Source organism: Boleophthalmus pectinirostris, unplaced genomic scaffold, assembly GCF_026225935.1.
Source record: "Boleophthalmus pectinirostris isolate CB_2022bp ecotype Guang Dong unplaced genomic scaffold, ASM2622593v1 HiC_scaffold_7, whole genome shotgun sequence".
NCBI classification, from domain to species: domain Eukaryota; kingdom Metazoa; phylum Chordata; class Actinopteri; order Gobiiformes; family Gobiidae; genus Boleophthalmus; species Boleophthalmus pectinirostris.
The window spans coordinates 23,691,888-23,709,599 of NW_026571473.1; the positions used below are offsets into that span (position 1 = coordinate 23,691,888).

The 17,712-nt window shown below is 38.7% G+C and overlaps 1 protein-coding gene across 1 annotated transcript in view; it reads left to right on the forward strand.

Annotated features, from left to right (window-relative positions):
• prdm5 (PR domain containing 5) overlaps positions 1-17,712 on the forward strand; it is a 45,539-nt gene that overhangs the window by 14,227 nt on the left and 13,600 nt on the right. Inside the window, exons 12-13 of the mRNA XM_020918901.2 lie at positions 2,803-2,963; positions 7,250-7,343. Of these exons, the coding sequence (XP_020774560.1) occupies positions 2,803-2,963; positions 7,250-7,343 (255 nt within the window). The remainder of the gene's footprint in view (positions 1-2,802; positions 2,964-7,249; positions 7,344-17,712) is intronic.

Below are 17,712 nucleotides of genomic sequence, written 5' to 3' on the forward strand. Positions count from 1 at the left end.
GTGTGCTGCTGGCCCTGAACATAATAAATAGTGGGGAGACAGAAGTATAAGAGAGATAACAAAAAGGGTTGTAAAAGCTCGAGGCATTTCCTGTCCTTGTCTCAGGAGGCACGCAATCTAATACCAGGATTTGGATAAAGTATCAACACATGCACTGAATGTGGGACGGGAGGCTCTGGTTTCAATGAGAAGGAATAATGCCGCTGAATTAGAGACAACGTGAGGACAACTAGAAGTCATTAAGTTCAAACTGGCCTAAATTACATGTAACAATCCAACAGTGGCGCTCAGATATTGATTTAGCGTTTCCAGCTACTTTGGAATTAGTTTTAATCAGGTCTTCAATGGTTTAATGTTTATTCCACTGCTACTTTCACCTGATTATGGTTTAGTCCAGATTTAGATGGACATTTTGGCTCGTAACAGTTTTATTCCCACTTGCACTTCGCCAAATGGATTCATACTTTAAAGATGTCCGTCAAATACTTTTCTTCATGGAGATAGAGACCAAACCAGACCAAATTACAGGTTAGATCTGCGGCAAGTAGGGATGTAACAATAACCGAAATATCGTGATATCGTTTCGTCAGAGTTCTCACAGTAATACCCTGGACCATCACAATATATCAAATTACAAGTCTCTTTGCTTAAATTAAGAGTTATGGTGTAGCAACAGCTAAAAAGACAGAGGGAACTACATAGACCATGATCCTTTGCTCCATTTCAGTGCAGACTACATGAAGAAGTTCAGTTCCAAGCACTTTTATGTCTTAGCCCTTTGGATTAAGTCTTGTCAAGGCATTTTTTAGAGGAAAAAGAAGCATATTAACAGTTTTAGTTGTTTAGCCTCCACAAAATATTGCAATAAATATCGTACCGTGAGATGTATATTGTGAAAATATTGTACTGAAATATTTGGATATTGTTACATCCCTAATTGTGACCCTTTCCACCATATTGTGAGCTTTCCCATGATATCGCAATAAATATCGCACCGTGAGGTTCATACCGTGATGATATCGTATCGTTAGACTTGGATATGGTTACACCCCTAGTGTCCAGGCAACCCAGCTCACAGTAAGAATGCCTGTTTTTCTAAGTATTTTTGATCAATAAAACCACCTGTAATTCAATAAACGTAAGGTAGATCTGTTTAATGTCATATTACAGAACATTCTATGCAAAGCAATGATATATCCATAGGAACAAGAAGGTGATGGGACCCCCAAGGTTCTACCTGCTATGGTCGCATACTTTTGTCCTGATGTTGGTGGCCAAAATCAAATAAGGAACAAATCTGAAAAATATTAAAATATAAAATGGTGCAAAACGATAAAAGTTACTTATGCCTATCAAAACATGACAAAAAGCATTGACTTGAAACTTTCGAGAGGAAAAAATCACAAAAATGGGCAAACCAAAAGATCCATGTGACCTGCTGGAGAGATCATTTTGGGACATTTTATACTTTAATAGTAATTAATGCTCTTGCTTGTCTTGTAGCAAAGTCAAGGTTTGTTTTAAATGGAAAACTCATTAGGCTGCTGTAACTCTAGACTAAAGTTTTTCGACTACTTGCAGTTTTCAGTGTTGTGCTCTTACATTATGTGGGGATGACAGAACAGGCTCATGTTTGATACTAGGACAACATCCAGCTCCTCAGACCCAGTGAGAAGTGTGTCGAGTGAGGACAGGGACCGCATTCATTATTCTCAAGTGAATGTTTCCAGTTAATGTAAAGACAATGGACCCGTCTCTCAGCGCTGTTCACTTTATTGAGCTGACCATCACCGGCCTTGGTAATAGGAGCCTGTACCCAAACACACACATGCGGTCTGGGCTCTGTACAAACTGAATGATCTGTATAGAATGGAAACAACCACTCGAAAACCTGAGCCGCTGCTGTATAGAACCAGGAGAAGAAAAGGAAGAGAGAGATTCATCTGACATCTGAAGAGTTTTGTAAAATAAACTGACCTTGTTTTTTGTACTGAATTTGGTTACTGCGGTGGGGATGGTAGACAGAGTTTTGGCCATGTTTTGTAAGATCATAAGTTGAATAAATACTCTTATACTAAATGTTTTATTTAAAAAATGTGTGTGGTATATGTTATCACACTAAAATTTCATGCTTGATTTCATGAGGCCTACTAAGGACATTAAGTATTAAAAACATTACCATGTACTTTTATAGAGCAAAACCTTAAAATGGTTTTGTAAAATGTACTACTTTTGTATTTTTTCCAGTCATACTTCAGATGAGTATCTAGGTTTTGTACTAGTCACTGATTAGTAATGGTTCTCTTGACAACCTTTGTGCAAATTATATTGAATATTTTATGTTGGGTTGTAACATCACTATGTTTTTGATTCATTAAGGACTTTGCAGCTCCATATATTCACCATCACAAAGTATGAGTTAAAGATCCTAAGTTTTATGAGTGATTATCCTATTTTTCTGGATGTTTTTCCTTCTTGATACAAAATAAAACTTTATACAGATTTTTCTTCAATAGATTTGTTGATATTACCAACATGACAAGGCAGTTTGTTTCGCCCAAGTTTTCAGCATTCACACAATAAAGGAACAACTTGTGCTTAAAAACTGGACTGGCCCATTGTAAAGCCTTTTGTCCGGCGAATTGAAAAACTCTGCTTGGCCACACAACTGTCTGGTTCAAATTGGGTCCCCACTTGCTGTGCGTGATGACCGTTCTTTTACAGATACAACAAAAGACTGGCAAAAGGCCTCCGAATGGCTTCTTTTTATTTTCCTTTACAATGGTGTGTTTTTTGCTGCAGGTGAGCGGACATTTAAGTGTGACCAGTGCGACGCCACATTTAAGAGGAAGGACACTCTGAATGTTCATATCCAGGTGGTGCATGATGGACACAAGAAGTACAAGTGTGACCTGTGCGAGAAGGCCTTTGTCACGCCATCGGTGCTCAAGAGCCACAAGAAGGTGAGCTACAATGACAGCGGCATTATGGAAAATTAGAAAAGATTTCTAACTGCTGATTGGAGAGATTTAGTTCAGAATTCCCAGAAATTGAAGTGAAGAAATAAATGAGGCACTTTTCACTATGCATAACAATTATACTACTGTAAAAAAAATATATACAGGCAAACCTCATGTCTTCATATTGACAGTGGAACTTAATGATACGTACATCGTGGACATTAGCCACTTTGTAACAGAACTAATATAGTAAATATCCACACATTCATTTATTCAGCAGTTCAGAGTCAGCAAGTTTTATATGCAGCTATGGTAACACATCTACCCACTAACCACTCTGCCGTACTTGTCATGCAATCAAATCTTCATTGTTTTCTACTTTGGCTCCCTGGTACCAGCTACTAACCCTAATGTACAAAACAGATTTTGGAGACCTGGCAGGCCCATCCATCTTGCTGCTGCTGCCCATGGAGACCTGGATTCAGCTCCAGTGTTGATTAGAAATGGCATTTAGTCCATTATCTCCGCAGGGTTTCAAAGTCTAAAACTGATCTGGGTTCAGATTATGGGGCTTAAATTTGACAACATTCTTTGGTGAGTCTGGATCAAGATTGAAACCAAACAGGTTTTTGGCACAGAGCAAAAGGAAATGTCCCGTAGGTTGTCCCAGAACAGTAGGGCTGAATACAGGCATCTGAACTGTCCCGCTGCTAACAGGGGAACAGAGGGCTGCTGGAACCGCGATCAAAGTCAGGTTTCTGAGGAGACCAAAACTCACTCACTGAGAAAAACTGGTTAAAATACACACAAAATGGTGGATCATATTGTTATATCAGGCAGAAAGTTGTCAACAAAAAAGTGATGGTTCCACTGTATGGCATTAAACCTAAATCTGACTTACTCTGTATTTATTTTTAACAAAACAACAACTTTGCAAAGATTATTCTTATTGTGAGTTAAGGTCACTTCTCAACAGATCTGAACTGACTATAACTTGTCTTGTTGGTGTCACTTGCTTGTCTCCATGGAGATGTCATTGTTTTGCAGGGAATGTTCCCCAGTATCACATTAAACTGTTTAATGTCATAGAAAAACATCTCAAATATCTTATTTTTGGGTGAAGTTGTGTCAAGAGGCAGGTGTTGTGTTGGAGTGTTGCACTATTATGACTTGCGTACCATTTTGTAGTAGTCACTTTTTTAATTTGCTAACCTGTAATTTCAATAGTATATCTAATTAATTTTATTACCAGACTGAAAGCGAGACTGATTTATTGTGTCATGTCTCCAAAGCCGGTTGGAGGAGTCCCTGTTTAGTAGTTTCTTGTTTGTGAGTCTACTGTACTATCTGAATGTGTGGGCATGCATGTACTTGTAGTTTATAGGCATCTTTGAGTAAATAAAATGTATTATTATTATTATTTTATTATATTATCCCCTTCTGTCATTGCCACTACAGAAGGATGTGCCCCTCATAATGACTGAGGTGTTATTTGATTAATAATAGTTTTATGTATAAAAACATTTTGATTATTCTAAACACCTTGCCTCAATAAATTTCTCTCTGCCTTTTGACACATTGTGTTCTCAAATGACCAGTGGCTGTTACTGTAAAAAGTCCATCTGTGGTCCAAAATAAGTCACCAAACAACTTTCACCTGCACAACAAAAGGTTTGAGTGGGCTCAGGCCAAGGCAGAATGATAGACCACTGCTCCTGACCCAACTGCACTTAAAGATGGTTCGATGAAAGGGATAATGTACATTTTAATCTTAAGTATATCTTAAGTATATTTAATCTACTATGATTACTGTGCATGTTAACATACAACACATAATTTGGGAATTTAAGCCTCTCTATGCAATCCTATAGACAAAAAAGAAGCTTAAATTTGCCATGTTGTTATTACACTTGAAGACAGTAGAACAGGGGTCTCCAACCTGTAGCTCGGGAGTTACCAGTAGCTCTCCACCCCCTTCCAAGTAGCTCACCAAGGGATTTCTGAATTCTATGTATTGTGGATAAAAAGTAAAATTTGATTAATCACCATTGTAAATGTATAATTTTGATGCCTAACTTGAGGCACCGATAAATGGATAATGGTTTATGTTTTATAAGCATCTAACTGTTCCTCATCTAAGGCTTGTCATGGCTCTTATATTTACTCAGCTTCTTTGCGACTGCTGAAATTGGTAGCTCTCTGGCAATTTGTTTTGTAAAGGTAGCTCACAGGAGAAAAAAGGTTAGAGACCCCTGCACTAGAAAAATATGCATCCATCTTACTGTGAGTGGGCTTGCATCTATTCTCCACAAACCTGACTTTTACTTAACCCAGAGGAGGGCTACCACCTGCTTGTCTCCATGGGAATGTTTTTCCTTTGGCTATAATCTTCCACAGTCTGACATAAAACATATCTATCACCATGGAGAATATTCTGAAGTATAGTTTTAAGTTTCTATTTCCAATGATTCATGCAAATGGTGTGCCACCTCAAGAAAGTGACCCGGTGTTACTTTTACTGGGACTTAACCCGGAATAAACCAGGATTAAACTATGATTAGAACAGGGCCAAACCAAGTCTATATCTGGACTACACTGGGCTCAAACCAGGACAAGTCTGAAAATACTCTGCAAACATCAGGAGAAAATCAAAATGAAATGAAAATTAATGAAATGAAAGAAAAATTCCCACCGTTTAGTTTATTTAGTTCAGCGTGTATTACTGTGTCAGTAGACTGGACATAAGTTTGTGAGACAGCTGCCTTTGTGAGGAGACTGTAGAGGTGTCAGAGGGGCACCCAAGGGCCATGGGGGCCTATAGAGGAGCTGCTCTGTATTGTTATACTGCTGTTGAAACTGTCGCTCCCAGTTTGAATTTTCCATACTCACATGTACTGTTCAGCATGTGTCAGGAGGAGAGAGGGGGAGAGAGTGGATTGACCTGGTGGGACTAAACATTTTTCTTCAGTAGTGTAGATGAGAAGAAGAAATAGATGTAGATAGATAAATAGATAAATAAAACAATTTAATGATAACGATTAATTTATACATTTTGTCAGGTCTCAAACAGCACCAGAGTTAGTAAGCTGAATTTAAACCAAGGCCTCAAACCCATGTGCACGATATATATTTTTACTTACATACATTTTTACGTCTGTTTTACATATTTTTTGATTGCAAGTTGAGTTTAATTAAAAGCCAGAACATTTTTTACTCTAATTCAAGGAAAAGAGTTAGGTTGGACAAAGGAATACATTCTGCATGAGTAAGCCTATCTGCTAGGTTTTGATGCTTTTTCTGTAAAATACCAGAAGGATTTTTTTAAATCATGAAGTAAAAGAGATGTAGTTCTTTCATTTGTGCTCCATACATGAACAGAAAGACAGATATGCACTTTGGCCTTGTGTGATTCTTTATGGGAGTATGGACGATAAAGTAGAAGAAGAAAGATGAGGAGATGAAGGTCTGAGAAGGTCCTCTGGGATTTGTCGTCTGCTCTTTGATCCTGCCTTCACTCCACCATCATGTCAACATCTCCATACACCGCACACTGGAGTACTGGTGCATTGTGGGAGAATATGGAAATGAGGTCAAGAGGGCAGTGGTATCTATGCTTTGAATCTTTGAAGAGGTTATGTTTGACAGTTTAACAGCACAAATCAATTGGTCTATTCCTGGCAGGGTTGGATATGAGAAAGTGCAGCTTTGAAGAAAATGAAAATAAATATAAAAAAAAAAAATGAGACCGCTGTAAGTTTCTGATGAGTATGCCATATAATGTGTGTTAAATTCCTTTGATAACAACTAACGCCAATATGAAAAAAACTCACACGGACACAGACACTCCAATTAAAAATGTAGGTTAGTCCATTTATCAACTAATTTATCAATATTCTTTAGTTGAGAATTACAACATGATTTGAATAATTTGACACTTATGTATTTTTATTGGACCTTTTTTAAACCGGGAAGGTTCTGCTTACAATCTCACAGTCTCTTTTGTAGGGTCCTAGCCCAATTTTGCAGCTTTTCTATTGTTTGGTGTCAGAAAAACAAATGTAATCAGTGTCAGTTTCAGCTGAAAAATGTATCGATATTGTCTACTATACTATATTTACTTACCCTGTTTGCATCAAAAATAAATCCTGATAGTATTTTTAGAGAAGCAGTCCTATCCAGCCATTCAATAGCAGGCATCAAATTCAATAAAAGTTCAATTTAACTCTGAGTGCGTACAAATGTTTCTGAGCTTGTGCATAACAATAAGCACATGTGTTGCATCATTGCAGACTCACACAGGAGAGAAGGAGAAGATCTGCCCGTACTGTGGACAGAAGTTCGCCAGCAACGGCACTCTGAGGGTCCACATCCGCAGCCACACAGGTCAGTGCTCACAGTGCAAACATACAACATGACATGATGACGTTTACTGATAAAACCTGGAGGTGTTCATCTGACGGTTATTACATACATAAGATTAATGCCGCGTATAATAATTGTTGTCATTATGTCGTTATGTGGTTATGCTTTTAACCACATATGACACAACATTTAAGACTGTGAACTCACTGAACCAAAAATTGTCAACGCATTGTCAGTTATTAAAGACTTTTAAAGCATTTTTTTAAAATTCAAAGGGATGTACCATAAACAAGAATTAGTTTATGTCATGGACTCCAGTAATCAAAGATGAAAATGAATAGGTTAAATCCAATGACTGTTTTCCTGTTGGTTCTTCATTGTAATGCGCTCTATAAGCTCAGTGCCCTGGGGTAGACTGACAGAAGCAAGGGTGCCAATTTGCGGCATCTGTCCCTCTTATCACCAGTCACTCATGTACACACCTCATTAAAAATGATAAAGTGGCTGAAGTGTTTTGCCTAAGGACACAAAGACAGAACTTGGTCCAAGAACTTACAATCCATTTACAAATACACAAGTTACAACATTTAAATCATATCTAACACAAAAACAGCATCATTACATAATCAAGTACGTTGTAAGTTACTTATTCTAATTATATTTGACCAGTGCATGCTGCTCTACACAACACACCCACTGCCCTGCGCCTGACTTCCTCTGTGCAAACGTACAGCACTATTATAAGGTTAAGAAAATTCCTGTGTTGCCATTTTCCCCGCGTGCTTCACTTTCTGTGTACACCGCCACAAAAAATAGACCTCTGGATGTTCATTAAAGAGCCTTAAACGGGATGGCTACACATTCTTGTCCGTTTCCTAACCAACAGACTGGAGCAGGCCTGGCACGACCACACACACTCTTTCATTCACTCGGACCTCTCTGCCTCCCCCAGCTTCCTCCCCTCTCTCTCCACAATGGACATTTAAAAGTCGTATTCTTTTATTGTCATTTCATGCAGGAAAAGGCCGTCTACGTTTTCACACTGCTAATGCTCGCCTAAATGTGACACAGAATTGTACCGTGAAATTCAATTACCATACTGTCCCTACTGTTAATACAGCACAGATGTCAGATAAACTAGATTCCCATCATAATACATTAAACTAAAATATAGACTCCATTTTGCTGTAGTTGCCCATTTAATATTATGAGGACTGGATACATTAGACATACTGTTTTATTTCACAAAATAATGTCATGGTTCTTTAACTGTAAGCATTGTACGAACGACTCACGTCTCTATTATAACTATATTAAAAAGTATATGCACACACGCAGCATCTGTTTAAAACTTAGGGAATTGTGTCTTAACTCAAATAAGGATCTTCCCAGGACAATATGAATCATAATGTATGTATACAGACAGTCTTTACAATATGGTTGTCACTCACAAACAAAGAAGATTAGACAGAAAGAGCTCTTGACAGCTTGTCTTGTAGCATCATTTTCAAATTTTTTGCCTGTCCATGTTCCATCCCAGGCTTTTAAACTCAAATCTAAACTTGTATTCACTCCTGACGTGTCCACTTAAGTTTGTATTTAGAGATTGTCCACACGTCTCTTAAAATACTCGGACAAAGCGAAGGAAAGTGAAAAGTATTGTACGCAGTGGACATGAGGCCACAGTGGTGAATAGTTTATACGGGTGTAGCTTTTGCCCGCAGGGAATCCTCTCTTCCAGGTGTCTGTATGAGAGTGGTGGCATGACGGTGGGCCTTTGACAAGCTCCCATTGTAACCTATTGAGTTTGTGTGTGTCTGTATACATGTATATGTGTGTGCAGGGCAAACCGTCCCATACCAGCAAGGGCCTGATTGTATTTATATAGAATAAACAAAGGAGAGGAATGCAGGGGGAGGTGTGGGAGCGGACTCAACACCTCCAAAGAAAAGAAAAGAAGTACAAAAAATGCAGAAAAGACCACTCCAAGAAAGCATCCAGCCACATGACCCTTGACCCTGACTGGCTGTAAATCTGTCCCCTGCTTCTATAGACTGGGGTTTGTGAGTTTGTTGTGTTTTTGTGTGAGGGAGAGGGAGGGAGAGGGGGAAGTAAGCTTTAGGTTTAAAAGTGTTGGTGGTTCCCCTGAGCAACATGGCTGACCAGACGCATCGCAAACACACAGAAGTGGGTTTGTGACAGACGACATGATATAGTATTTGTTAAGTGTAAACTAAGACTATCAATTCATACTAACTAAGGCGACTGTACGTTTATATGATGACGGAACAGAAGATGCAAAAGTGGTGTCGCATCTTCACTTTTTATTCCGCATTTAGATGGGTGTTTTCAAGAAGGAAATCTACGTGCATACAGTGCGGCCAAAAGTGTATGGAATTCGATTGGGTACGCATGCCATGTTTCTGTGTACTGTATGTATGTGACATAAGCGCATACGTGACGTGAGCAGATCTGACCAGAGTTTTGCATCTTGGGCAGTGTAAATGGAAACGCTACAGCATAGCGTATTCAACTTTTCCGTTTTTAAGACCCAAAAACACTCACTGTCACAGTCGAAACAAAATGCACTTCCGATAAAATATTTTGAAGTTTTTACCCGCAAGCGTTCACGTGTAAACAGGCCCTAAAAGGAAGATGGCACTCTATAGCTTAATAAAAATAGATTCCGGTATGAACAATTATCATATCAATAATGCATTAAAATATATATTATTAAATGCTGATTGTACTAATTAGAAAGCAGACACACATTTTCAAAAATATTTATTGCAATAGTCCTATCGTTAACCGTCTCTTTCCCCATGCACTTAAATCCTTCCACATTTTATTTATTACTTTTCCTATACATTGAGCTTTCATGTCTTGTTATTTTGTGTGTGTGTGTGTCTGTGTGTGTGAAATGTATGTGTTATACAACAAATTGTATGTAATGAATTTGAGGAGACCCCAGGAAGAATAGCTACTGATATTTCAGTAGCTAATGGGGATCTTAATAAACTATACTATGCATTTCTAACCTAAATAAGAAGAGACATTTTACCTAAACTCAGGCCAAAATGGGAAAACAGAAGTAGATTTATATGAGAAAAAGACATGCGCAATACAAGCGCACAAGCACTAAACCTCAATCAAATATGGACTATGTAATATAATAGACCAAAATAAACACCATGTAGGGATAAGGTTTTGTTGGTAGCCCACACTGGGATTGGCAGGGGTGTTCAACACTGCCACCTTGCCACCTTGCACTCCAGATGTGACCATTTGACCAATGAAACTTTAGACTGTGACCTTATCGACCATGTATGTGGCCAGTTGACCCAAAGCTGTCAGTTCTCCAGACGAGACACAACCTAGAACCGCAATGAAACCCTAACCTGAGAGCACACAGAAGCAGACGTAGGCCCGGGTCAAACCAGGACTAAAACAGGACACAACTGAAAAGGTAAAACTGCACAGTGAAGTTTAATCAAAAAATTGAACAAGATTTGCAGCAGACTAAACAATTAGAGATTAAATGTCCTATTTGCAAAAGGTAATGGAATAATGTCAGCTGTATTCATCCAAGTAACTTCTTTAATTCATGAGAATTTGAAGAAGAACTAAAAAAGCTTTCTTTTGCTGTGGAGTGTACGTCGACCACTGACGGATTACAGTAGTATATCATTCAGGCTTTCTGAACTGCTTGGACAGCATTAATACTTTGCTTACCCTAATATATGTGTCCAGAAAGCATGTTGAAACTGATAAACTAATTTACTATATTTATGTACAAAGACTTGACCTAAGGGCTAACAGATGAAGCTGTGTAAATTAGACTAAAAACAATAGTTTCCAACGTTTAAGAATTATAATCTCAATTTATCTAGGTTTGGAGCTGATATAACAGATCTAAGACCTTTACACAAATTAATCTTATTCAGTTATTTCAAGTATTTACAGCTATTCTCTGACATCATCTTTTAACAATGAGCTTTACTACAGCGCTGATGTAAGTAAAAGTCTAGCAGGATTGTGTTTTTTCAGCGGGTCATCTCTTAAAGCAGCCCACCAGCCGAGCAGACAGACCTTAAAATCAGCAGCTTTTCTGGACCCACAGCAGGAAAGCCTTGTGCTGTTTGTCTTCCTGCTTCACAGGAACAGCTCTGCATTGATTATTTACCTGCTAAACACAGAGGACTTTGTGAGCAGTCCTTGGAGATTTCCTTCCCCTATCACTTTACCAATACAAACTGGGCTACATTTGGTGAGAAGTTAGCGTTAAAAGTACTGCTGCTACAGTATTAAGTAGCTGCCAGGACGCAAAAAATATATTTAGCTTATAATTACATTGTGGTAGAACATTATGTCGCGCTCAAATGTATTAACTGAGCTTCGAAGTGGCGCAAAATTAGCTGTCATGATCTCAGAGATGGCATATATTATGGGCTGTCAGGGACTTTGACAACATAGCACTGATGATTGATGGTTCTCTCATCTCCAAGTGACTTGCCTTGGCCATGTTTTAGTCAAGCGTACTTTGTGTTAAGAGTGGAGTGGATTTTCCCCCCTTTTTGGCTGCCATATTGGTGCGGTAAATAAGAGAAGTGGGCTGTTGAGGATTATTTGTGCCAAGGGAAAGGCTGACAGCAGCGGAGTGCTCTGACTTCATCCACGTGTCATGTTTGGGTACTGAGCTGGGCCCATGTGTATATAGTGTTGTATATGATGCTCTATGGACAAAATGTACTTGAGTAACTCTGTATCTTAAAGTGCATATGGCAGATTTTCATATTTTTCCAATTATTACTTATCTGCTTTTGTAAATATTGATCATAGTTTTATGTCAGTGAAGTGGCAGCTTGTGAAAAAAAGTGTAGAAAAAAGTACAAAAACACAAGAAGAAGTAGTGCTGAGTTCTAAAACTTAAAACCTCTACCTACAGTATGTCATCAACACCAAATTCAGTCCATTGTAATAAATAAAGGTGTTCATTTATTTTAAGCAAGGCCAGGTCTTTTTAGTAGTTGGATTGGAAACCTCTGGGAAAACCAGGTGCCACAGTGCAGGGCAACAGTGGCAAAACTGTTGTTGTGTCCTTAGGCAAGACTCTTCACCCACATTGTCTAGTATGAATGTGGTGCACGAGTGTGTTTAGTGTTGGTGGTGGTCAGAGGGGCCAGTGGTGCAGATTGGGAGCCTTGCTTCCATCAGTCTACCCCAAGGCAACTGTGACTACCACTACAGAAGGTGATGTGAATGAATAATGCAATATAATGGGCTTTGGGTATTATTTAAAGGTGCTATATAAATCCAGAGGTTAATTAATGGTTCATATCTTAATTTGTATTAGTGCAATCATAAATATTGGACAGTTTAGACAAGTTTTGGCCTTTGAATTGATGTATTTTTATCATAATATATGATGAGTGATGAAATGAGTGATGTTAGTAGTTGATTTGATTTGAGTAGTTGTAGTTGTGGCATTACTGTTGGCATTGGGTAAGTTTTATCCTTGTTTGACAGTGTGTATGACAACATTTTACTTAAGATGTAAATGTAAGGTGATGTTTTATACTTTTAATTAGTTACTACTTGAATATTTGTACATTGACTTACTATGTGCAGCTATTAAATACATCTTGAAACCGCATGTCGCTGAAATACATAAATTAAATTCAAAGTCATAGGCAACACACTTTCCTCGTTAATTTAACAAGCAGAAACAGGAGACAGAATAAAACAAATGGACTACTGATGGAGAGTGCTAACTTTATACAGCTGTTTGTTTTGGCCCCGGCTGAAGCCACTGCTCTGAGTTTGGAGACGCAAGCCGGAGTGGAAAGAGACACAGAGACACAGAGACTAGGCTTTAGTAAGTATTAAGAAAATACAAGATACTCGAGACAAAATGGGAAGGACAGCCAAAAATTTTACTTGAGTGTTGCGGTTGAATGATTTTTGGAAAAATATGTAACAGCAATTTTTCTGACAAGCATTTACCATAGCAAATTGTGATTAATGTTGCAAAATCAGAGTTTTAAACAAATTTTAAACATATCCAAGAGCATTGTAAAAGACTGAAAAATAAAATGATAAACCAACACAAGAAACACTTTTAGAACCCCTCAGAGGTCCAAACTTCATGATGTTTTACACATAACAAGACTCCATAAAGATCGGATATTTCAAATCTTCTATGGAGTATGGATTCTTCAAAATATCATTCAATTAGGTATCATTAGCAATTTAATTTGTCACAGAAATTACTAAAATATTATTTACTATTAGTACTTATTACTTTCTGTCGCCACTACTATATTGTAGTATTTTGTTTGCCTTCACCTTTACTTTAAATTCACAAAATGCAGAAGTAATAATAAATGGCCTTACATTTGCTTTGACCCCGGTCACAGACTAATGGTTATTGGCGGTGTCAGTATGGTATTAATATTAAGTCATATAAATGATATAGCCATAGGCCAAAACTGTGCTCTGTGTTTCTTCACACATAGAACAGAGGTTAGTGTGGACAGCAAGTACATCTGCCTTAATACTTAACCCTTCTTTAACTTGTGTCCCATTGTAGTATAACTGAGAACACGTAATGGCATTTTCCTAATGTTATTATTTATTGGAGGAATTTAAGGGAACAACCTTGAATTCTTGCAATATATCCTTCAACAAAGCAAATCAACCAAAATTAATGCCTGTTTAAAGTCACTATTAACTCAACAGTTGAAAATTTTAAAATGTATTCCAAAAGTATGACTGAAACGGGTCAAAATGAGCTTCCTTGGCAGAGTGGCTGGGCACTCTCTTAGACATAAGGTGAGGAGCTCAGTTACACAGGAGGAGCTCTGTGTAGGGCCGCTGCTCCTTCACGCCGAGAGACGCAACTGAGATGACTCGGGCATCTGTTCCGCGTCCCTGGGAAGGTGCCCCGGGCATGTTCCACAGGGAGGAGGCTCTGGTGAAGACCCAGGACATGCTGGAAGGACTATGTCTCTCAGCTAGCCTGGGAACACCTCGAGGTTTCCCTGGAAAAGCTGGAGAAATTGCAAGTTGAAAGGGAATTTTGAAATTGAAAATGAAAAGAATAAAATGTTATATTAATATGCAAGTATTGATATAAATTAACTGCCTAACCAGGCATCTGAAATCTGCTTTATGTATTATTTTTCCATTACAAAATTGTTAATTAAATTTTTCCCAGCAACAAACTGAAACACCATGCCATTGTCTCACATACTTGAGACACATGTTCCAGTATAATTAATCTATTTTCTGACAGTTTCTGTTTCAAAAGCAAAAGTTTGTTTGATGTAACAGAAGACAGGCTTCTCATGAACATGTGGAGGAATCACTGAGTTCTTTCATGCACATTTTGTTTGTCCTCGCTGTTGTCATGGTTACAATCTTGTGAAGTGAAATCAACATCTGCAGAGTCATTTTGCATAATGACCTCTTTGGATTTTCTAGACTATGAGAAGGTGTGAACAAAAAAAGATGTAGATGTATATTAAGTAGAAGCAGTCAGAGAACACTGACCTCTACCAACACACTGGTCCAATCTTGCAAAAACTACTTTTAACCTCTTCTAATGCAAAAACTTCAAAAATCCACCCAACTCAGCAGAATATGTGTGAATTTATAAGTTTTTTTTTTGTTAATTCCTAAATATAATGTGACAGAGAAATTGCACTGCCGTATCACTGACAATGCCAGGTCAGTCTTTGTTATCTGGCTTACATCATTTCCCTGCAACATTTGGGATTTGAATCTGAGACGATTGCTTGAGGAAGCACATAAATCTACCTGGGACCTTTGTTATAATGAAAACATCAAGTGTAAAAATTGCTTTGAGTGTCCCCATGGCTCATCAAAGTGACTTCTTATCATAGCCCACACGATCAGGTTACCTCTGCGGCGCCTCCTGGCACGTGGGGCAGGGCAGAGAGAACTGTATCAGGCCACCATCGGCATCCACACTGGAGGAAGCTGGAAATTAATATATGATGGACAGCGCTAATGCCTTTCAGACTGGGGCCCTAAGCTACAAAGGCGACAAAGCTAGCCCATCTGCTAACCAGACTTATACATACGCACACAACTATACCACTGCAGTGCCAAACGGATCGATTAGCAGGCCAGGAGGGGGGCAGGGGCAGACACCCGGGGGGTCAAAAAGATGGTGTATGGTTTCAACACATGCTAAATCAGTTAGCATCTCTCCTCCACGCACATAAAGCCCTACATAATCCCCAAACAATCTGGACCAATCTGCGGAGTAAGTGGAAGGTTTCCAGTTACAGTAACACCCAGACACCAGACCAATGCAAGCTGAGCAGGAATGTAGCCCTTAGATTAGCAATAGTATTTATTTGTGTCCAATTTCAGATGTTAATACCAGAGTTATTCTTGGTAATATTGTCCCATGGAAAAGACAGGGAATGCTTGTTTAAGTGGGAGATATGATATGTGCAAGTATAGCTCTGGTTTGAAGGCCCCACCACACGTTCTGGAAAACCTGGTGAAGATGGAATGTAGTAGCTATTGAGTTTTCCAGTCATAGTATCCTTGGAAAACAGAAAAAGTCAAAATGCATGTTCTGCAAAATAATACATCCATTGAGAGTGCAACTTTTTAAATATACAGTACAGTGCTTGCTTAGTTTTAGGTAACTTATCCCAAAAATTATAGCAAATATAACAATCATTCCCATTTTCCAAGTAACTGTGCTTTTGTTGACCGCCACCATAAGTTGATTCATATTTTTCCCCTATTTTGAGGCCATTTTGTTTGTAATTGTATTTGGAGAAACTTCTGATCTTAGGATAAGGTTTTTGCATTCCAGTTTCCATCTCAGCCCTATTGTCAGCAGCCTTTTCTAACTTTTATGACCACATCGTTGGGACCGCAGCTGCAAGGTTACAGCGTAATATGTCACGCCGATTGGACACACTTTGTAACTCTTTATACAATGGAAACATCTCAAGCCTAACCAGCTTTGTCCGTAATATAAACTATTCAAGTATTTGCGCCATAAGTGGTAGATCAACCTGCTTCTTCTTTACCCCCGATCTCATGCTCTTTCTTCATTGTGCAAAAAGTAAAAAACTTCTGAAACTAATCAATAATATAAAAAGGCTGAGTGCAGGAGAGCTTGAGTGTCCACAGAGGTAAAAGTAATTGTAGCCATTTTTGAAAATCCTGTCTAATGTGTTTGAAAATCCTTGAAATTGATCTCTCAAAACAGTGGAAAGTGTGTCTTTGACTGTGGAATGCCAGACAGGGCCTGTTGCAGAGTTTTGTGAAGGTTAAGTGGGTGAACTGGTGCACACTTATTGGGAGGGCGTGGTTGTGGGAGCAGTGTATGAGCTGACAATACCCAGCCCATGGAGCAGACCTGATCCAAACCTCAAAGTCCACCCTGGCACTGAGCTCTCTGGTCCCTGTTAATGCTAATGCCTTCACCAGCACAGCCCGAGGCTAGCCTTGGTCCTTAACCTGACACCACACATGCTACATCAGACAGAGGATTTACTCTAAACACACATCTGGGATTCAGATCTCCCTGTTTGTCAACAAAACGGTCTTCCTGGAGGCTACAAAAGCACACATGAGGATTTGGGGACTGTCCTGTGCACCAGCCCCTGGTCCAGTGTGATCAGCGCGCATATGTTCTGTTAACCCTTTGTGTTGTGTAGGGAGGTCAGACTTTATTACCCAGCGTTACCGCAGCCCACATTGTGCCCCATGAAGCCCTCTGCTGCTGCTTTATGGAGGGATATGGAGGTTTATGATTGGGCTTAGAGACCCCGACATGTGCATCTGCAGCCTGACAGCTGTCAGCAAGTTTTTTGTTGTATAAAACAGCAGTGAATACAAAGAATATAGAGTTAATTCAAGAAATTTAACTGTTCAAAACTCACTAATCAGAAAACATATCTGACTAAAGAGTGATTATCAGCATTACAATAAGGGCCTTTTCCAGGCTTTGTTAGGTCAAATGTTACAGAATTCTGCATGAGATACTGAATTTTACATTGGTTGATAGTAAGCTATAAACACTTTAATTTGATTGATAGTAAGCTATAAACACTAAGCATATCAATGATTTCATATAAATAAATTATTAAACTTGATGAATGAGAAATGTAATAAATACAGGTCAGGCATGTCTAGCTGCGAAACAATAGTGTTTACATCTCTTGCACCACGTCCATCTGCCCAAGCTGTGTGCCTTTCACTTGGCCAGCAGGCTTTCATTTGATACAGGAAATTTTCTGTTGCATTGAATCACAAGGATTATTAGTCATTGATGGTTTAAACTGAAATTACACTGGTGATTTGTTAATGTAACCCAATGCTCCACTTATGCAGTTGT